Below are 23,115 nucleotides of genomic sequence, written 5' to 3'. Positions count from 1 at the left end.
GCTCCAATACTTGTCTCAGGGCAGTCCTAACTTGGGGCAATTTCATTATAAACTGGGATGGGATGCCACAAAGCAGTTATCAAGGCCTTGAGTCTCTCATGGGAAAAAAAGGGAAAGAAGAAAAACATTGAACTCTTAACAAAAAATTTGAAGGGAAGGAACATTTTGAGAGGGCAACTTATTGCTACAGAATTGTCAGCAGGATAAACTTGACAATACCATGTCTATCTCACTTCTATTATTCTTTAATTTAGTACAAATGTGTTGTGTCTGCAGTTTGTGTAATGTATAGAGCATCTGCAATGAATCTTAACGTTCACCTTTTAAATAATGAAACACTCCTCAATACTGCTACTTTCTACATTTCACTGAGGGCAAAGATATATGCAGCAAGCTTGTTTCTAAAGATAGCTGCCTACAATATGGGTACTGCTGTGAGCATAAATTTAATGCAAGAGGAATGCTCCTGCTCCAAGTCTGCATCTTAGATAAACTGCCACATATCTGTCGTATCTAGAAACAAGGCCTCTTCAAGCTGGAAAGTCAATCTACTAAATAGCAAAGTGGTAAGCAGCTAGTACACTGGTCTTTGCATTACTGAGGCAAACACCCTTTAAGCTCAAACTTGCTCTGTTCAAGGTCACGTAACAGTAAAACCTAGGCCCCAGCAGACATTTGCTTAGCTCCATGAGAGAAGAAATCAGTGCACAGGTAAGATTAAAAAAATTGTGTTACACATATAATCTGGTCCACTGATGTTTATTCAAGATCATCAGGACTGCTGGAGCAGCAAGCGCTGGCTGTCTGGCATGTCCTAACTATAACTAAGCATCTTAGAGAGACAGTCTTGTGTCCTTCAGAAATTAATACCTAAGCCAAGTAATTGCAGTCACGAGTATCCAACCCTCCTGACTCCATAAACCACAAGACACACATCACATCTGTCAAAGGACCAAAAGGAAACAGCTCCAGCAGGACTTTACAGGCTGATGACAACAACTGCTTCCCCACAGTGCTGCTGCTGACCCATGCTGACCCCAGATCTGAGCTCCTGAGAAGAGCCAGTGATGATGTTTCCTTGGACAGGACATGTCCAGACTATCCAGCAGACTAGTCTCAGCACAGCTCTGCATGTGTTACAGACTTTGCCAAGGGAGTCTCACATTTTTGCCAGAGCTGCATGTGGCTCTTGAGCAGTTCATTACATCTGATTTGAGTAAAAAAACGAGCTGGGGAAAGCTGGTTTCTTTACCCGTAACTCACAACAAACACAGGATTGCACTTCTGAATGAAGTGAAAACAGAATAAACGGGTAAAAAATGTGACTTGCATATTATTTATCCTGTGTTAAAACCTGGACTTCCTTCATAAAATTAATATTCTTAGAGTTCTATATGAACAGAGAGAAATAATTGGCCCTGTGCCATAAACAGGACAAGAGGGAAATCAGGGGGCAGTGACAGAGTTCACATGCTGAACCAGCACTACAGGTGGGTCTGCTAGATCACAAAATACATCCACCCTAACATAATAGATGAAGTTTTCATTCAAGTCATAAGCATGATCTGCAATATTAGTACAAACTGGAGACACCAATATATAAGTAAGATTAACTGTCTACATAGAAGTGTGAACATCTGGGGAAAACTATCCTTTGGAAAATTTAATTAAAACACCTACAGTTCCTTTTAATGTCAAAAGCACATTTACAACTTGCCAAAGCCTCAGTATAAAGTCTGGTTTAACATTCGTTCATAAAAGCCAGAACTTGTCAGGTTAAAATAATGCATTAATATTTCCCAAAATTAAAATTTTACCAGTGTTATTTTAATATGCCCAGGCAACATAAAAGGATAGGATTTCTTTTTAGAAAAACAACCCTAATTTATTGCCATTTTTGCGTGGTTTGATTACTTGGAGAATGAGAAAGGATGAATCAGGTTTACTTCTGCTTTCGTCTTTCCCTCTGCAGCAATATATTCACAAATACAAGCCACTTTTTTTCTAAAAAGAAATTTCATAACCATTTCCCAGTAAAATTCAGGAATGATTCAAGAAACATTTCCATAGATTTGAATAACAAAAAGTGCTTTAGAATGTGTCTATCACATTCCTCCTAGAGCACCATCCACTTGAGCTGGGCCATAGATTAGGCAGTATATGCATCCACCTTTATTTAATGCAAGAAAAAGCGTATGTTTACATTTACTGCAAATACTGATGTTTGATACTGAAGTGTCATAAGAAACAAAGATAAGTATTATAAATAACTCAGCAAAGAGAAGTGGCAGCTTGGATATTCAACATATTGTCTTGTAGATTTAGTGGTACATCTTGGTAATTCATAACTGATTTTTTCTTACATTCTACTTTGCATAGGTTTAGCAGAAGTTGTGACTCCTCTGCTCTTATTATTTGAAACCTCTGAATATCACCAAAACTCCCCTTTTTAGACTTCAAAGAACAAACAGAAACCCTTCAGACAACCAAATCTCTGGCAGGAATCAGCACATGGTAACACAGGTTTATGTCTCATTAAAGAAACAGGCCTTCTGAAATGTATACACTATTGCCTAGGAAGATCTTGTTCCCTCTAGTTTTATAATTTACAAGTTACTGGGAAAAACTGCTGCACGCAAGAATTGCTGGTCATGTGTAAAGGGTATCTATCATCTGCTATACTGTCATGGAATAATACTGTTGGGTTTGGAAAGGAGAAGAAATAAAGAGGAATGCAGTATGTGAAGACATCTGTGACCTGGAATTCAATGCAGGAAGTGGGAAAGAGGAAAAGGAGGAAGACTGAACTGTATCGCCATGCTATCTTCTCATCTTTCTAGAGAGCAAGTAAAAAGCAAGTAGTTTGTTTTGGAGAGCTTAAACGAGACCCAAGAGTTAAACCTGACAGAATCAGTTTAAGGATAAACAAATTATATTTTTGCTGACAAGAAATCTGTTGCACATACTGAATAAAATCAAACTTTAAGAACAGACTTGGGGGGGGATGTGGGACACAATAAACAAACACTGGATTTCTCCTATTACAGTCTTTATTTTTCCCTATTTTTAGATACGAGCCTTCTCTGAGAAGCAAGGTTAAAGTAAGGGACTCTATTTGAATTCTACAGACCAAATGATTTGGTAGAGGAGCATCCTAATTGTTAGACTCTTTATTTTACCAGAACAGCTAATCCTTAGACATTTATCAATAAAAAGTTGTTTAGCTTTTGTTCCTGCCTTCATTTTTTCCCTACACACTTCCCATAATTTTCCCAAGATTCCTCAGAGACCTTCATCACAGCTGAACTTAGCCCATTTGATACCAGAATTTGAGAAGAGCTCTATAGTGTTCACTTTGCATAGTGCTTCAACCACCTGAAAGGAAAGATTGTGTAGGGCAGCAGCCTGAATGCAAACACCATCCCCAAGTTCCCAAGCACAGTAGGTTCAGGTAGCAGCAGGACATCAAAGAATTAAACTGAGACTTTTACTTATGGCTGAACAAAATCCTGCTACATCTCCATGCCAATCCAGATATATTTTGAAGAGATTCACTCACTTGTATGAAATTTATCATGCATGTATCTCACTGAGCCAAAAAAAAAAAAAAGTGTGCAGATAAGCAAGGCTGATAATGTTTTTAGTGGGCTCAGTTTTTAGTAAATGCAGTTGCAGCCATCACATGAAATGAGAAGAAATTCATTAAGTGATGGGTGAGCATAACAAAGTGACCTGAAGACACAAGACTTATGCACACACACTCAAAACGGATGAGAGGCTAAGTAAAATAAATGCAGGGAGTGCCTGGCATGTGAAGAACTGAAGATACCCAGGTAAGGCAGGGCAAGACCATGCAGTGCCCTGGATGTGAGCAGGAGAATCAGTTAGTTCTATACTTTACCAACAGCTGTGAAGCTTCTTAAGCACTGGTGTAATGTGCGAAGCTGTCAAAATGCCCTGAAATATATTCAGATTTTGTAGTGAGTAGCATGCAGATCCATTTCTATAATTTCTGTAACATCATTTTTAGTAGGAAACAGTAACAGAAAGAAGACAAGGATACCTTTAGAAAATTTCTTATTTCAAGATTGTGCTTCAAAAGTGGAGTTTTCCCAAGCATCCTTTACAAACAACACATCATTCTTAAATGTTAAACATTTTAAAATCTCTTCTATTTCCTTTGAGGTACTCATGGGAAACCAGTGGTGGATTTACAGACAATTATAAAAAGTGTTTTGATATCACAAAGGATGATTAAAATATCTTATTTTCCATTGCAGAAACTTGTAAGAGCTACTCTTACTGTACAAATACCTGACCAGAAATAGGGCTAAAAAGAATGGTGAGGTCCTGTGGAAAAACATAACAAGAGGATTTTTTTTTTTTTTTTAATAATTTAAAGACTTCTTACACATTCTTGGAATCTGGTTCATTTTATTGCTGGCTCTAAGAAGTGAATTCACCGTAATTCTGGTTCAGCATTTACATATGCAGAAATTCCATCTTAGTGCTAATTAGAACCCTGCAGCTGAAACAGGCTGCTGCAAGGTACCATGCACGATTCTGGGCCAAATCTTACCAGTAGACTCAATAAAACTCTCTTTGGATTCAGGTATGTTTGCAGTAAACATATCCACCATAACATACCAACATGCCTTTCTCTCTTCCCTGGAGAAGAGATCTCAATTACTGCATTTCTAACACAGGAATAAAAATGCTATGATAAACAGAATTCTAGAGATCGTTAATTGAGGATGAAATATTGAAATATTCTGCATACAACATGCAAAGCAAGGGTTTATAAAAGTAACACAGAAAGCCTGAACACCAAATCAATGAAGAAGGATAAAAGAAAATGATAGAGAAAGAGAAGGTACAGGGCTAGCTGGAACACACCAACCCAGGAAGAACACCAAAACTCACTATATCATACAAAGGGACTGACAAGATTATAGCAAAAAATGTTTTTGCAAGACATTATCAGCTGCCTGCTGATTCCAGACAGCAGTCAGAAAAATAAAATAATGTGAAATAAATTCATAAAACAATGGAGAAACCAGAAAAAGGGAAAGGTGGGCTTTTAGAGCTTATTTTCTGTTACTGTAAGAGGGCAGCTTACAGATGAGAACTACATGTTATCTCACTACAGAGAATGAACTAACATTCAAAGATACTGAAAAACAAACACAGGAAGAAATGAACCCTTCCTCTACTGCCAGCCCCACCCTCTATGATCAATGATAAATCAGAAAATTATACTGAGTTAAAAGAAGTAAGAACAGCTCTAGTTAAATCATCATTTCAAGCATCATGTTTGGAAAAAGGAAAAACAAAACCACCAAACTATTTCAGGGTAGGGAGGGATGTAAGGATGGAAAAAAAAAAAAGATAAAGGAAGATCCAAAGTCAGGTCCCAGAATTCAGTAAAAGCATGACTCTGTAAGTTTTGATGAAGAACACAGAGCTAGCAAGCCAGACACAAGACAAAAAATGAGGTAAAAATCCAGAGAAGGAGAAATGATAGGGTTTGGTTTGCATCCAGTATAAGACTGATATCTGAAGCCGCAGAATACATGAAAACATTAACAGATGCTAGATGCATCTCTTTCTCTGGGCAGAAAATATGGATTTTCATATTTCTTGCTTGCTGTAGGCTAGCACCAAAACCAGCTGCCTCTTCCTCTTTTTGTTAAAAAAAACCACAAAACACAACAAAACCCAACCAAACCAAAAAAAACCACATTCCAAACAACAAACAGCAAGAAAAATGGTCAAGAAATTTTAACTGGAAAGTTGCTGTCACAAAGCTATTGATAACAGTTTTTAACAGCTATATCTGGCTGTGCAGAGTGGTTTCCATATTCTGACATACATATGAGGAAATCCAGACTGAAATACTGAGATCCTTGGAGTAGAAAATGACTCACGAAATCTACCTAGCATCTATTCACAAGGAAATAATTCACTAAGATCGAGACTTTGATGGAAAGTCACTTCACAGGTTTAGTGTTTCCAAAAGATTTCTATGTTGCCTTTTAGCCTTTTAATATAGAACCCAACTCCCTCCTTCTACTCAGCCACTTCGCCACTAACTTAGAAGAGCAAGGAAAAATGGAAAATGATGTAATACCACAAATAACATTTGATATGTTCTTTTTTTCTCTCCAGTCAGTGAAGGCTCAAAGCATTACAGCTCTTTCTAGTACAAATAGATATGCATCAAGTCAAGGCTCAGACTGCACCAACACTTGTTTGGCACATACCTTTTAGAGGAAGGGAGAACTCCAAACAGCAATTCCATAGCAACCTCTTTCTACTCACAACCTGAAACTATGGTGGGATGTAGATAAGATTTCAGCAGCTTAAGTATATAAACCATATACTTTCCATAAACTGACTGAAAAAGCCTCAAACATTAATGTAGCTAATGAAAGAACAAAAAAAAAACCCTAGTGCATACACACACCACATCAGAATAAAATTATGAAGAAAGCTATCTCTCTGTGATGCTCTCTGATCATTGTAGTCTTTCTTGGGGCTGATCCGAGTCAAACTCAAAAGAGAAAAAATCATAACAAATAAAAAAAAAAAGGTTTTTACAGGAGTTCTTCAGGATTTCTTCATGAAGAATCTGCGTAGCTTATAAACCACTGTAAAGTAGATGGGAAGGCTCACGAATTTTGTATTTGAAGATGATTCAACGATACTGCATATTGCTTTTTGTTTCAGCAAAGCATATAAAAAGGAAGCAGCCAAGGTAGAGACATCTGGAAACAACTAGATTCCTCATCAACTGACTCTTTGCTAACAAAGGAAAGGACTCTCTTGTGTCTGTTAAGTGCTACTGCTGTGAAGCCATAGCTCTGATGATTCCCTCCAACGCACACCACTAAATGGCTGGTAAGGCATGTGAAAGACAGAGAATTATTGTAACATAAAACAGGGATAGCAAGACTGTGGGGAAAAATATGGGCTTTTATTCAAAGCACTTCTGAAACCTTGGACCTTTTCTGAAAAAAGGAGCTGCTGGATGATTCTCAGCCTAGGCACAGGCAGGGAGTGACAGAAGGCACTGATTTAACTAAAGGCAAACCAACTAAATCTGCAAAGACATACAGCTCACCCAAATCTCACTGGATTTGCTGAATGTAAACACAATTTTACATAAAAGCTACATGTTTGTTTTGTCTGTTTAACAGAAATATTATCATTGTCCTCTAGTAAAAAGAAACAGAAAATGAAACAGCCATAAAGAGAATGGTGGAAGTCTTCAAACATCAGTGATAAACTCCTATTCTCATTGACCTTTTTTAGTAGCATTTAGAAGGTCTATTTCTATGGATTCAATTACACTGAAGTAACTGGTTAAAGGAATTGTAATCACACAGAAAAAGATGAATGCATGTGCTCCTCCATGTACATACAATACCCACAAGGCTTATGAAATCCATTCACAATAGAGGAAATGCTCTAAACATATTTTAAAAGGCTCTGTCAGCAGTCTCACATCAAGGCTCATTCAGATTTGTAAGTCACGAGGAAAAAGCTGTTTTCTGTCCATGCTGTATGAACAGATTTTGTTTGGTCTACAGCTCATATTGAAGTTGCAAGTAAATAAATCACGCTGGCTGAATTAGCTGACAAACCACATCCTTGCTATTGAGAATAAATATTTGATTGGGACTGAATTAACTCCTTGCAGATTTGTACTCATGTTTACACATACTAGAGCTGCATGTATAAAAAACCAGGATACACAGGATATTAGTCAAATTGTAGTCAAACATGTTCACCTGAAAAAAAAAGAAAAAAGATGCAAAACAAAAAAAGTGAAAGCCAGTCTTTTTTCCATTTTGCTTTTAGAATTAGTTTGAACACAGTATGCTGGCGCTCTCATTCAAAATCAGATTGGACAGGAGGATAGAGCATAGTAAACTCTGACAAGTTGAAACATAAATTAAAATCTTTTCATGTCTTTACACATGCAATTTAGTGCCTCCCAGAGAAACTAGTATGGAATAACAACTCGAGCTTTATATGAAGCTTCCACTTAATTTGCAGGCTCACGGAATACAATAGCACTGAGACTAGATTGTTATTAAACAAAGAGGTGACCAGGAGATGAAATCAGTAGGCCAATCACAACAAAGACATTGTCATTTTACAGTGCTTTGGAGTGATTTTGCCTCAGATGAAACCTTGTGAGACAATATGAACAAATGACTGTTTGGCATCACATAGTGCCTAAGTGGAACTGAACAGGAAACTTCCAAACTAACACACATGCTTTAGTTTGAGGGTAAAAAAACCCACCCACAACAAAACAACAACCCAAAACATATGCTACAAAACTGCAACAAGTATTTCCACGATTTCTTCCAGCCACATCCCTCTCCCTCCGTTAAGCTGTCAGAAGCCATTTCCCAAAGCTCTCAGAGGATTGTTATTATTAAACTAAACACCAGACTGTAGAATGCAGGCTGGATCTCTCTTTCTATAGTCCCATTTTAAAGAATGGCAGCAGAAACATTAACTATTCCATCCTCAGTGGCATTCGAATGTTTCTCTCTTTCTGTCACAAAAATAGTGGAAAGCACATTTCGTTTGTCATCCTTTCAAGTTTCTGTGAAAAATAAAGAATTAAGAAGGATTTATCGTTGCTGCAAGTCTTATTAGCTGTTCACCCTGTCATCTATAGCATAATCAATTTATGAACCATTTTCTGAAAGTGCGTGGAACATCTTTTCCAATGAGCAGCAGGTGAATTAATGACCTGCGGGTTCTTGTTACATCAAGTTTGGGACAATTAGAAGTCCTGGCTGAATGTTTGGCTGAAATAAACCTTCCCCTGCACACAAGCACATATGCATAAAAAATTTTGAAGAGAACCAAAGGGTTATATTACTATATGATCCTTCAGATAATTGGAAGTGTGGGGCACATGCAGGTGTAGCCTTGAGCAGTTTGGTATAAAATGTGCCTTCCACTATACTGCAAGATCTGACTCAGCTATGAGTAGACTGTATTTCAATGTACAGAAGTGATTTAAAATGAATTCCTATAAATGTGAACATTCAAAATTGGAAATATCTTTTTATATGCTAAAAAAACCCCTAAACAGTCACTTTTAACTGAAACACTGATACCTTTCAAAACAATAAAGTACCTAAACGATGCTTTACAACTAGTAAACTTTACAACTATATTTCTATCTATAAACTAGTGCCTTTAGAATTTCAGTTACTTTCTTCATTAATAGACTTCAGAAAAACACAACAGCAGGTATCCAGAACAGCCTTTTTAAGTTAATCAAGGTATAGCAAACCTTATGTTACAGAGGCTCAGTTCTGCTAATATCACAGGTGAATCACTGTGTTCACATGCTTAATCCCACAAGATCTCAAGTTATACACGTTCTCCTTGGCATTTGCAGGATTAGAATCTAAGTATGTTGTTTCCCCCCTCTACTATCCTACCAGTAAACGTGGGATCAGAGTTCAAAACATGCCTGATTTTGCCCTCCTAATCTCTAGTAATCTTCTCAGTGACACAGTATCTGTTGCAGAATTATCAGGAAGCCATATCACAGAGGAACAGTTAGTGAAAACATTAAGGTATGTCTGTTTTTATCAAAGTAGGGTTCATACTCTGCCTAAAGGTTAAAGAGTACCTATTCACATACTAAGGTAGCCCTAAACATTAAGGCAAATATTACCTTAAAGTCAGTAACTTTCCTCACTCTCAAAGCTGATTTAGAAATGGTACAGGTTGTATACCCACATGTTGCTATAGCTTCTGATACAAAAGTCAAGGTAATTCGTGACGCTGTGAAAACAAACTAGCACAAAGCTGTGCTACAAAGGAGGGTTTGCCATACAGAGTTGTGCAGTGTGAAAATTTAACCATTGGGTTCAACCAACAGAACCCTCTCCAGTGGTTCTAGGGGGTAGAGAATAGAAAAGACTGGCATCACTCCAAGTCACTTGTTTCATCAGGTAGTACAGAGCGAAGGAAAAGAGTAAGATGGTACATTTCGGCAGCATGGAATGCAAAGCTTAGACAGACACCCTACAATGGGCACTCCCAGATGGAAAAAAAAAAAAAATCCAAACTTTTTATCCAGCTGGACACAAAGGTCTACAGAAATTTGATTAGCTGCAGAGACTGAAGCAGATAAGAGGATATAAAAAAAGTTCAAGAAGGTAAAAAAAAAAAAAGCGTGAGGATCAAGACCTCACTCAAATGTCAGTTACGAAAATATCTGACCAAAAACCATCCTCAACTCAGTATTTGCCCAATGCAGCTAATCTGCTCACATGATATATGCATTCAAATGCCCACCACAAAGCTGTTCTGCTGTCTGTACTTCCACAAGGCTAGATCTAATTACCATTAAACAAAACAGAAAGACTATCACTGGCTTCAGTTCTTGTTGAAACTATGCAGCAGTTATACATACTGGAAAGATCTAGGTTACTTTTTTTTTTTTTTAATTTCCAGGGTTAATCTATTCACTGGCAGACACTTGATATTTATAGAAGAAAAAAACTTCTTTCCTCAGCTTTAACTAAGAAATACAGAAAAGCACCACTTTTCATGAAATTGGCTCTGGTCTCAAGGGGTTAGCTGCCCATTCAACATTACAGGTTTTAATAAAATAAATATTTGAGTAAGAGTGATGTTTCCCAAGATCTCTCCTTGTAGTTGCTTATTGGGCAACTATTATCATACACTGCTTATACAGGCTGGGAATGCTGATGTTTAATTTTATAAAACTACAGTCTTATTTTGGGGAATGTTCTTTAAAATTTGAAACAGGACAACCGTTGTTGGCAGAGCTTAGCAGGCTGTTCAAGGAAATGTAGTGTAGTAAAACTATGCTGCCTTTTAAATATTTATATCTTTTTAATCCTTGCAGCAGATAATCCTCTTTGCAGCAGGCAGGAATATGAATACCCTTGATTGTTTTTAAGTCCTTGCTTTTCAAAATTAAGATTTGTAATTTTTTTCAGCCCTAAAATTTTACTACAAGTACTACTTAAGATTTTGCTTGGATCAATTTACCTTCCATAAGCAAAGCGCCTGTCTTTGTGGTGGTCCCCAAATGTATCCCATAGCCTGAGAGAAACACTCACTTCATCCACAACATCTCTTGAGCGTTCTAGGACCTAGAACAGAACACATATAACATTCTCTTTCCCTCCATGAAACAAGTAAATTTCTAATTTGTTCTGTAAGAAAATTCAAAGCATATTAGACCAAGAGTCTATCACATATATGTCTACCACATATGGTTTTTAATTTTATAAAACAGGCAGAATATGCATCTTCCTAAAAATAGGTTTGATAAAAAAAAAGTTACTTTGGAATGAGAGACGTGGGGAGATGCATATCAGACCATGGCTGCAGTAGAGACTGCGCATAAAATACTTGTGAGTTCATTGCTGCATCCTGACAAAGGCAGTCTGGCCAATAAATAATAGTACAACCTCACAGCATGTGCTCCATATTTTGTACACCTGCAGTCCTTACCTCTTGGCAGACACGATACTGATCAATGGCCCAGACAGTTGGTACGTGAGTTGCCAGCAGCTGATACTGAGTCAAGGTTGTATTGCATGCTCTTGCACAAATTAGACGAGTCTTTCCCACTGCATTATCTCCAACCACCACACACTTGATAGTTTCAACGTTGGGTCTTTCGTAGTCCATGTCAATGTCCATTTATCAAAAACTGTAACAAGACAGTTAAACTTGTTTTCTACTGCTGTGTAAAACCGATGCTATTTAGAATCAGACCCTTCCACTTCTTGAGAGATGCCTGAAGAGGACAAACTCTTAAGGAAAAGCTAGTAGTAAACTGTACCAAAGCAAGCTAGTGGTTGCTTTAAATACCACACAGTTATGCAAATGTACAACTATTTTGACCGTGGTCTGTTTATGCTGTTCACATGCTATTTTCACTTTGGTTTCTGTAAACACAGGCCTGTTTGCAGAAGATAGATCTTGGTGAAACAAGGACAGCTAGCACAAACTTACCTCTTGCTAATACTTGTTATACCAAGACAGAAAAAAGACTGGACTTCAGTGGGTTTAACCTGAAGGATACCAGTATAAACCTGCCTTCCATACCTTGCTCATTCAGGATTTGATTTAGGGCTGTCCAAACAATACTACTAACAGCAAGTCACACAGATGGTTTTAGTTATATGCATAAAATAAAACTGAGCTGTAGATGATTCCAGAGACTCTGTTTTCCATAAAACACAACTTCCATTATATCCTTCATGTATCACACACTCCAAATTTTCCAAGGAAAAGTGTGTACAAATCATGTACTAAAATGAAACCTAACAGCCCAGCAGGGGCTTGCAAATATACTTACCTATACCCACAAATTATTTTTCACTTGACAATGGAAAATGAAGAGATTTTTGAAGACACTACCTTCATGGAAAGTTATTATTGAAAATATTTACTTAAATATTCTATGGCAACATATTGAACAAATGCCTGGGTACGAATATAAGCTAGAAAATATTGATATTTGAAAAACTAAAAGTAAGTCCTGCTAAGTTTACTGCAGTATGTCATTTTCATATAAAGGAATGTGGTATTTTCATATAAAGTAATGCAGGATCATAGTTTGATATATCTGATTTTGATTTTCAAATGTCTAGTAGTCTGCTGAGCAATCTGGTCTCTGACAGAAAAGTATAATCAAGGAGGGAGAAAAGGGAAAAATGAAAAGTACAAACATGCTCAAGAAGGCTTGCCTCATAATTATTTCAGGAAGGAAATCTACAGCACTCTAATCAACAAACCACAGGTCATCATCTGGAATGATGGTGTCCTTTTTCCTGAGAGTAAAGCCCTACAAGTAAAGAAGCCAAGTTATTTGTTTTAATACCTTCTTTAATATTCACATCTCATTTGCACATAAATATAGAATATATGTTAAGTGTCACGCTGTTTAAAATAATAGATACAAACTGTTCTCCTGTCCATTTTTCACTGTCAGAGGCACTATGTTATGATTCAAGAAAAAGCATGCTTAGTAATGACTAGCCAAACACTAATTTTAACTGTATTCTGTCACTATTTAAAGTGAAACAAAAGTCAGTGTTAGAACTAAATGCTACCCATTTATCTAAAATTGTGAACACAGATTGCATGCTAATAGCTATCATGGCTAAGGTATAGTTACAATCTTTATTTACTTGTGAATGGGAGGAAGTAGAGACCACACAGACAGCAAGGTGCCTGGGTGAGTTTATGCCACTACTGTGTTACACTGATGTTTTCACAGACATTGGATGCTTATGGAAAAGCTACAGCACAGACCAGCATGTAAGAATATATTTAGAGAGTTGTCCTATACTAAACTGAAACACAGGCCCAGAACTTCATCCTGGCACAAGTACATGGTTGCACAACTGGAGCTCTGCAATTTGTCAAATGCAGAGCAAATAACATAGCTTCAAACATACATGTGAGTATATACTGCAATGTAAACCCTCATGGCCTTGTGATATCACCTGGCACAGAGGTTTTAGCTGATAAGGAAACAAAGCTAATAAGATATTGCTGTTATCCCTTCATCTGAGTTGTAACCTGCACTCTGAAAGGTTACTAGTCTTGAAGTAAAGGACTACAGAGACTTTCAGTTACCTTTCTGCAATCCAACCTCAGCTACTTGTTGGATGCAAGCTCCTATGAGGCTAATACCTCTTGGAATGGCCCATGGGTTTTGTATCATTGTCTCCATTAGTCCAAATACAAGAAAAAAAGTGAGAGCTAACTCCTCTTTTCTCCTTCACATTCTTTCCAAGAATACAAGATATAAATAAAGTACAAAAACAATACCTTTTTTCCACATTAAAGAGAATGAAACATATTTGTACACCACAGACTCAAAGACAAAGGCCCCTGAATAAGTAAGAAAAATGCAAGAGGTTTCAGTGTGTGATTTAAAAATGTCTCATTTCAAGTCTGAGAATAAACAGCACCCCCTCACATAATATGTGTTATTAAATTACTTCATATTTTATTCATGCATGGGCTAGACATCACAGATGGAATGTGGAAATATTTACAAGGCTGGAAAACAAAATGAAGGAGTGTGGCTAGTCTGTGTGTCTGGCTGGTTTTAAACTATCAAGCAGAGAGATGGCAAACCGATTTTTCCTCCAACCCAATATTTCATTAAAATGCTGTTACAAAGATTAGCTGAGGTTTTAAATAACAATCTGATTTAAAAATTCTTCAAAAGTTCTTAAGTGGTAGTTCTGGCAAAAATGCAGTTCAGTCAGTCACAAAATATGTATTAAGTAAAGAGTCTGGAATTTTAAAATAATTTCCAAGAGGATAACAAAGTGAGTTAAAAATTAATAGGAAAATCCAAATAAAAGTAACAAGCAAAATCAATGTAATTATTTGAGAATCCTGGAAAGGAACACATCAAAATATAATTTAATTTTATTTTTGTTTTAAATTTCCTATATACTTACTAAATTAACGCAAAGTTATCATAGAACTCAGACACAACATGCTTGAATGCCCTGTTCTATATCAATGGCAGTCTAATGAAGGTATTTTTAGCATGACTCAATACTGCACAGGACAGAGATCAAAATAAACTGGGAATAAAAACAAAAGTAGAGATTTAAGACAACGTTAAGGGAACTCCTAAATCCACACTAGTATATACAGAGTATCTATTTATTAAAAATGCAAGAATTTTAATACTTTTCACTAGTTTTCAGGAAGTGATTAAAACAGCAATAGCTCCTAAAGAGGCTCCCAGACAGAAGCCTGGACAGCTATTTCGACACCTCAAATAAAAACAGATGCTAACAACAAATTACAGTATAAACAATTAGCAAAACATGTGGACTAACTGCTTACAGATGTAGTCAGAAGCTTTCCGACTACTGGAATGATTAAAGCCAGGAATTTGTACAAGACCTTAAAAATACAGCCACAGTCAGTTGGGGTTTTTTTTAAGGTAGCCTCTAAGTTAACCTTGTGCTAAACCTATTATATAATCAGACTGATTAAAAATGCTAAACATTATTTACAAAACTTAAATGAAAAAAGAAATCTAGATTTGAGCTCTGAAAGACTGGTAACAGCTGGGAAGACCAACTGGAACTGAAACAAAACTGGTTAGACAAGAGCAAATGAGCTTATATGGAGCTTAATAAAAAACAAACAAACAAACAAACAAACAAAAAACCAACCAGCATAAAATTCCAAGACCAGTGAAAAACTTGCTAAAACCAACCTATAGCCTGCATTAGTTTAGTTTACCAAGAAAACAAAATAGGTTAAAGTAAGAGGAAAGTTACTGGAAGTGTGACCAGTCTCAGAAAGGACACTGCCAAAAAAGCCACAGAAAGACAGAAAGGCTATCAAATGACGAGCATCAAGAAACCTTTGATCAAATATGGCAGGTCCCAAAAGAAAGCAGTTAAAGATTCAGCTGCTTAATCCAGTTATAAAGAAAGATGAGCAGATAGACAGAAATGAAAAAAGATACCCTCAAGAATAACACAGGATCTCAAAAATCTCTTAGGATGTTTCTATTTTCAGATTGTCACCTGTGATTGTTTGCAGACAAAGAGGAGACAGAGGCAACAGAAATGAGGAGATGTGAATAAACTCAAGATCTAAGATAGAGCCATTTAATTAATTAAATTGATTAGCACAAAAGAACTATTCTAAATAAAGCTGATTTATTTCCAAAGAAGTATAAGGTTACTGTTCTGAGCCATGGCTTGCAGATGGTTACAGACACTGATTCCTTTCTCTGTTGCTTCACCTCAAATTGCTGTAGGGTGCTTGTTCTTTTATTTTTTTTCTTTTTCTGTGTAGTTTACCTCACTGCTGAATGAGTTGTTACTATTATCACTTAAAAACAGTTGTGGTTGCCATAGCATGCAGATCCCTCTGGCTAGACAGCCTCAGAAATGAAACACCGCCTTTTTAGATAATCTGTAGATGAAGCATATCACTTGATCATCTAGTCCACTGGTACACAGATTGAACACAACAGACACATACAACCTCTTTCTCTCTGTATTAATATAGGCGTATTTATACACAAAAAATAACCAGATCCTAACCATGAGCTTGTCTTCTTTTGAGAATTAATTTTAATATATTCAAAGCTATAATTGCACTTTGCTGGAAAGAAAGTAGATGAAGATCCAAACCCGACAGTGACTTCCCTGTGCAGGATCAGGAATCCACTCATGGATCACAGCCCATCCTGAAATGTCTAAATATTTAAATCATATACAAAACAATACCAAGATTTTTTCAAAGGCAGGTAGCTAATTATCAACCCTTTTCTCTTCAGCAAAACACCACAAAGCAGTAAGTATCTACATTAATCAGTGATTACAGAGTGATCCTGCAGGCGTTTACCTCTTAGCTCAATACTTATGTCTTGTAAGACTGAGATAGCACGTCTTAGCATAAAAACAAGTAATCATGTTACTTAGTTCTTGTGTTAAGAGCAAACCTTTCAGCTGAAGGTTCAGTGACAGCACCTAGGAAACTTGCCAGCTCAGTAGTTTTAATAATTCCAACCTGTCTCAAATAATTTGGCCAAACATACAAATCAGGAAGTCATTCAAACAACATGCTGACCTGACAATTATGAAGTCACAATTTTATTGGAGGAATCTAATGGACACAGACACAGGAATCTACCACCATTTCATATGAATGGTGTGAGTGGAAATGATTTGAAAAAATGAGCTCATCAGTAAGGTAGTAAAACCATCGACATTTACCCCTGAAAACCACAATCTTTTGAAACTATATGAAAGAGCATTTGTAGGTACTCCCATCTTTCAATCTATTTTGGAGATGTATTTTTGAGTATAGTTTTGGAGTGACTCTTTCAGAGAGCCATTACACAATTACATTTCAAAAGGAGTACAACAAAAATCTACAAGACAATGCAATGCTCTTACCTCCATCCCCAAGTTGCAAAATTACTGCTTGCAACCATGGAAACAAAAAGGAGATGCAGAATGCCAGTTCTTCAGGCACTGAAGTCACTACTTTACACTCCAGAATCCTAAGGCACCAGCATGCTGGCAAGGATCAAAATACACACGAGCCAGAACAAGCGTATAAAATGTTTATTCTCAATATATAACCTGCCATGTTTCACAGTCTTAACAGATTAACATATCTATGCCAGGGGAGAAAACAGAAGGACTTACTGTTCATTTGTGCAAAAGCATAGAATTCACAGACAGCTCAACATGGTGAAAGGTTAAGGGCTAGCTAAAGCACTAGCTGATGACAAAGGGTAATAAGAGTCAAGGTGGGATTAGATCACTAGGTCATCAGGGGACAAAGGTGGGCATGATACGTATCAGGCTGGATTCCCAACCAGGATAAAGAGGCATTGCCCTCTTGTTATTATTTAAAGTTCTGGCAGTTTACATGGAAAGACTGTAAAGGAAGAGACTGACTCAGGAGGAGGAACTTCAAGATTAACTGCAATTTATGAACTACTTGTCCTACCTGGCCCATTGACAGAAGACAGTAACAGTGATTGAGAATTGAGAAAATAGAGAAAAGCTCTTGTATTCTAAAGTTAACCTAATCTCAAATGTGAGAGCCTTGGATCTGCCATGGGTAGAAAGAGAAGGGTAGCTGGCTGAAATGTTGCTTCATTGTATGATGATATAACCCTGGCTGTTGTTGCGCACAAAAGGAGAGTGCAGGTCAGCAGGAACACCTTTATCTCTCACAAGGGTTCTTCCCTTTTTCAGCTGTTCTAGGATAGTTGAGGCATTTCAATTTATGGTCAGTATCAACAAAGAAATAAACCTCACAGAACACAGCCAAAATTAGATACAGTTGAAGAAGGTAATTACTGAGGCTGCTATCAAGACAGACTCCTGTTTGCTTGCCTGAACCGTCTTCTTTCATAGCAGCTTTTGGCCAACAGGCATCAGATCTAATCCTGGATGCTACCCTTCACTTTCCATGATTTGCTGGAAGAAAGAAGTTCTGAGAAGTCTTCTTTCAGCTGCCTTGATCCCTGCTCTATCCCTCAAATTTGAAAGGGAGCAAAAACTTGACCATGGCCACACACAGAAGTGAAAGAAGCAGCCTCTAAGGAAGAAGGAAAGTTGAAGACAAAACACGTGTTTCTATATTTACGTAGAAAATTTCCCAGTCAGATCACCACCACAACCTTTGTAGAAACTGTAGAGGTGTAATAACTCATGGCTTGTAGCATCAGAAGCCAGTCAGTCTGCTTTTTCTCAGCATGCTTGACTCCAGATTTGTTTCTGAATGCTAGTTATTACAACTCTGTCAAGCCTGACCTACATCTGTGATGACACAACACCTTTTGATCAGTAAAAGTGAGTACTTCCTCAGATGACCAAAAATCAGATATAGTAACAAAAGACAAATTCTTCTTTACTGTATAAAACAGACTGTCCTGAAGCTCAACAGCTGAGCAAGAAATATCTGATTTTAGGTACAATAAGTGGTTCTCTTGAGCCTCTTGAAAAAGTGCAGTCCACAAGTACCTGCTATACACACTTACAGTCTATCAGAGATCCAAATGCGAATCTCAGCATTAGACTTGAGCTATGTCAATTTTCTGACAAGTTCTGGAAGACCTGGAGGGCAAAAATCAACAAGCTGATTACACTGAGCAGCTTACATATTATTTTGACCTGTAACACACCTTGCAATATCTTTTGCGACCTTTTTTCATCTCTCTAGAAATTAATCCATACAGCAGGTGAAGGACATTTAACGGTTTCAGAATTTCAAGTGTGAGAATCCTGGGTGTTTTCTGTATGGGGGGAAAGCCACCCTTCCCTCCACCAATTTTCCAGAGGCTGCCTCAAGAACAGGCCACAAAGCAGGGCGGTCCCTTACGCCTCTTTTTATTTCTTCTTTCTTGTTGTGCAGAGATATGAGGAAGGGTGGCCACACTGGACCCATCCCTGGAAAAAGGGAAATAATCCATAGCTGGTACATTTTTTACTCATTTAAGGCTGACACTTTAGCTTTGCCAATGTGTTTTGTTAGGATTACAGATACAACTGGCTACAACTGACTATTCTTTCAATTTCCAAGAGATGACTAGAGCAGACTAGGCAGTAACCAAGATCTGGCATTGTTGTGGGTCATAATCTGTCATATCACAAACTGAAATTAACTGTGGCTGACATTAATAAAAGTGGCTTGGAACAAAGTAACTGAAGAATGGACAATACTCACTGATGGCGATAACCATCACCAAACAGCTGGTACTTTATAAAGCAGCCACCCATAAATATCACTGTGCACTGAAGTCCTTAGATTGGTCCTCCTTCTGCAACAAAAGATTACACTGCAGGAGCAGATTAAGGGTGCGCCTCTACTAGCATTTTAGTTCAGATAAAGAGTACATTTTTGAAGAAAATCCTCCATGCTTTGGTTTGCATCAGGTGCAGCCACGGAGTGTACAAACTGACTTCCTTTCAGATGAATCTGAAGTGGTAGATGTGCCACCCACCACTAATAAGCAAGCACGCAATCCATAGGACCAGATTAAAGCTTATCTGAAGTAACACCCTTTGCCCCTGAAATGTGTGCAGTATGGACACTGCACACGTGGTCCTCAGCACCAACTTTTTAATCCCTAGGTTCCCTGCTACCGCAACACATGACCCACTAATGTACATAGAGCATCAGGTGATCTGGCTCCTAGTCTGCTATTTGAACCAACATAACTGGGGCAAAGTTGCAGCTGAATCCTTAGTGACTGCAATGCTCAGGAGTATCCGGGATAACATAAAACTTGAGATTAAAAGAAGGATCACTGGAAAGGCCTAATTCAACACTACTGGGTTTCATGGTAATAAACTACATGAAATCCCTGATTTTACTCTTACATAACTAAGAGCATCAGAAACTTGCACAGCATTAAATTACTGATATTCTAGCATAGGTTGTTACTGATTTTAGCCATTTCTAAAGACAGGTGTTGACATGTATGCTGTTTGGTAACATTATTTTGAGCAGTTTCCCCAACAGTACAGAAGGAAAATAAACAAATCAACAATAACTACCAAACAAGGCAATTTCCCAACTTTTGTGCATTTCTGTGGGGAAAATATTTATCAAGTTTTGCTAGAGCTACAAACAAAAATATTCCAGAGACACTGTTGACCTTCTAGCACAGAACACTCTTGAATTCAATTTCTGTGCTTGTTTTCCTTCCAAAAGAGAGAATCAGGCTCTTGTTTCATTGAACTTTATGTGACATTTCTCTTGCATTCTCCTTTTTGTTAATCAGAGATGTTAGAAAGATGTTACATGTGATTTTGTTGACTCCCGCATGTTACTGCTACAAGGAAACTACATAAGGAGAGTGAGACCTCATAGTGACAGCAGGTAAAAATCCCCCCAAAACCTCAACATTGACTAGAAAAGTAAATACTTCAGGATGGCAGACTTAAGATAAACACTACTTTCAGATCTTGGGTCAAGTTCTGTATTCATGTCTCAAATGCAAATCCAGCAATATGACTTGAATTGTACAGGAGCTGAGTATATGTAAAGTTTATTTGTATCCAGTGCCACACAGATGTTCATTCCTGAAGAAAAATAAAAAAATAAAAAAAAAAAGAGGAAAATTGCCATCTTGTGTCCTTCATGTCGGACAGAAAGGAGTGGAAAACAGAAAAGGAGAATTATGCTGGATAGGAGTCAAAGGGAATATACTTCACAAACCTACCCAACTATAACCTCCCATACTGCAAGCTGCAGCAATTCACGGTGTGCCACCATTCACTCCTTCACCACAAGGTTTTGATCTCTTTTATGGAAACCCAGTCAGTGGTCCAAGGGTGCATTCTCACCAGTCAGACTTGCCTTGATATGAGCTTCAAGTTTGCTGCATGCAGCAGACTGCTCAGCCTTTCCTTTCCTTCCAAGCACATACTTTGTCCTACAACATGCTCTTTTAGCAGGATAGGTGGGAGCAAGGGAGAAGCTTGTCAAACACCTGTTGCTCCTTTCCTTCTCCTGTTTGTAGGATTCTCTGTCCTTCATCTCCTTTAGCACAGGGCAACATCTGGATGCAGGACTTAAACATTTTTCCAGTGAATAAAATGTATTAGGAAAGAATCAAATGTTGGTATTTACTGGTCAAGTATCAGCTCTTCCTCTCAGCCTAATGCTCTACAGTACTTGTGAAACTTGGAGTTTTAAAAGGGCAGGAGTTTTAGAAAGCTCCTGAGAGCTAAAATTGATGTTTATTTCTTCTTGGATAAAAATACTTCTACGCAACTGAGCCTGCTCCAGATCTTATGCTCCTTAAGTCACTTAAAGAACCCTAGTACATATATTGAAGTTTCCAAGTGTTGTGCCTTTTCCTCCTCCCATGAACCTCTCTCCTTTAATAGTGTATAGATACAATGTATACCTAAGACATAAAATCTGGCATACAAATCCAATGCACATATAAAAAAAAATAATAACCTAATGGGAGAGGAAAAATACATAAAGAAATTAAGCTATTCTGTTTCCATGTGCTGTGACTTCCAGTCTTGAAATACAGCTTCTACAGAGATGTGCCACTCAACTGCTACTTGAGTATGTCTGGCAACTCTCAGATGTAGCCCTTAGAACATTGTTTTTCTCCACATATGCTTTAGTTTTGCCTAGAAAGCCCAGCATCTGAAGAACTCCCCTTATGCACACTGAACAAAGTAATTTCCACCTCAGCTTCTATTACAGTTCAAGCTGAACATTTGGCTTTGAGTCAGCTGTGTGTCCTGAAATAGTACACAAACCGAGGATGAACAAAGTCATTGAGAATATTCTGGCATCACTTCCTTGCTCTTGCTGTGACCAGAGATTCAAGGGCTTTCTTTTATTATTACCATTTTTTAAACAAGTGTGTTGCTGCCTTCTAAGACTGAGTAGTGCCTTGATTGATAGAAAGCAACCTGGAGCTCCCAACTAGACTACCTGTCTGTCCAGCGACTAGTTTATTTCGCTTTAGATGTGGGATGCCACAACACCCACTAAAGGTTGAATTAAAGCCCTACTGTTTGCCTCTATAGCCCTTTTCTGTGGCCCCAAACAGGTCCCGACACACACACCCGATAATCTGTGTGCTGCAAGACCCCCCAGCAGCCTCCTGCTGTTGTCACAGCAACCCACAACAGACTCCATAGACACAGCAGAGAGAAAGAGGGGGGGAAAAAAAAAAGAAAAAAAAAAGAAAAAAGAGGGAGAACGAGAAATCCGTCAGGTTTTTAGTAAATTACACTCGTAAGTACCAAGCGCCAGGAGGTTTCTGCTCCCCGTACGCATCGTACCTCTCTATTTTTGCCTTGCATCTTGTAGCCTTACTGGAAAAGGAACCCAGACAGATGAGCTTCATCAAGGACTCAGCCTTCTCTGTCCTCGGGGAGGGAGGATGTCTCCTCCTTTCTCCCGACGAGGCGGGAGCGCACCTGCGGGGAGACAGTGCCCGCAGGACGCCGCCACCCGCGCCCTGCGGAGCCGCTGGCTGCCAGCCCTTCACGGCCTCGCACACGCAGCCGCGGAGGGTGCGCCCCCAAGTCGGAGCATGATCGCGCCAGGGCGACACAGGACCTACCCGGGAGGGCGGGATGCCCGGCAGGCGGCCGCCGGGGTGCACGCAGCGAGGCTGGCCTCCGGTCCCGGTGGAACGGGAGCGGGGTGGCAGCCGCCGCCGCGCCCCTTTCTCGCTGCTCCTTACGGCGGCGGGGCAGCGCCAGGAGCCAGCCTGACCTGGCAGCGAGGCTGCATACCCCCAGCGATACTCTGTCCGCCCGGCCGTGCGGCGGGCTCCCACCCTGCCCCAGCCCACCCCGCGGGGCTGATGGGGCGGCCGGGCGGCAGCAGGGCCGGCGGGAGCCGCGCGCATTGTGACGTCTGCAGCCCCACGTTCTATTTTTAGCGCGCCGATTGGATTTCATTCATGAAACCGGGGCCGCGCGTAAAGGGACGGCGGCTACAGCCGCGCCCTCCGCCTCCGCCCCCGCCAGGCCCGTCTGCCAGCAGCGGCGGGGAAGCGAGAGGGAGGCACAGCTCAGAGGCGCG

The 23,115-nt window shown here is 38.8% G+C and overlaps 1 protein-coding gene across 4 annotated transcripts in view; it reads right to left on the bottom strand.

Moving 5' to 3' along the window:
• Nucleotides 1–23,115, bottom strand: part of RHOBTB1 (Rho related BTB domain containing 1) — a 53,284-nt gene that overhangs the window by 14,261 nt on the left and 15,908 nt on the right. The window contains exons 1-3 of one of the 4 annotated variants that reach the window (XM_061374046.1): nt 22,649–22,843; nt 11,533–11,734; nt 11,065–11,168 (exon numbers count right to left, since the gene is read on the bottom strand). In XM_061374046.1, coding sequence (XP_061230030.1) covers nt 11,065–11,168; nt 11,533–11,724 — 296 coding nt within the window. In that variant the 5' untranslated portion in view covers nt 11,725–11,734; nt 22,649–22,843. Of the gene's footprint in view, nt 1–6,263; nt 6,325–11,064; nt 11,169–11,532; nt 11,822–22,648; nt 22,844–23,115 lie in introns of those variants that run through there. The other 3 variants (XM_061374048.1, XM_061374045.1, XM_061374049.1) reach the window with 3 other exon arrangements.

The sequence above is a fragment of the Neopsephotus bourkii genome, unplaced genomic scaffold (assembly GCF_033783945.1).
Source record: "Neopsephotus bourkii isolate Nb327-2 ecotype Australia unplaced genomic scaffold, CSIRO-AGI_Nbou_v1 NB_1634, whole genome shotgun sequence".
In the NCBI taxonomy this organism is placed as follows: domain Eukaryota; kingdom Metazoa; phylum Chordata; class Aves; order Psittaciformes; family Psittacidae; genus Neopsephotus; species Neopsephotus bourkii.
Note: the sequence above shows the minus strand (reverse complement) of the source record. Positions and strands in the feature narration are given on the sequence as shown.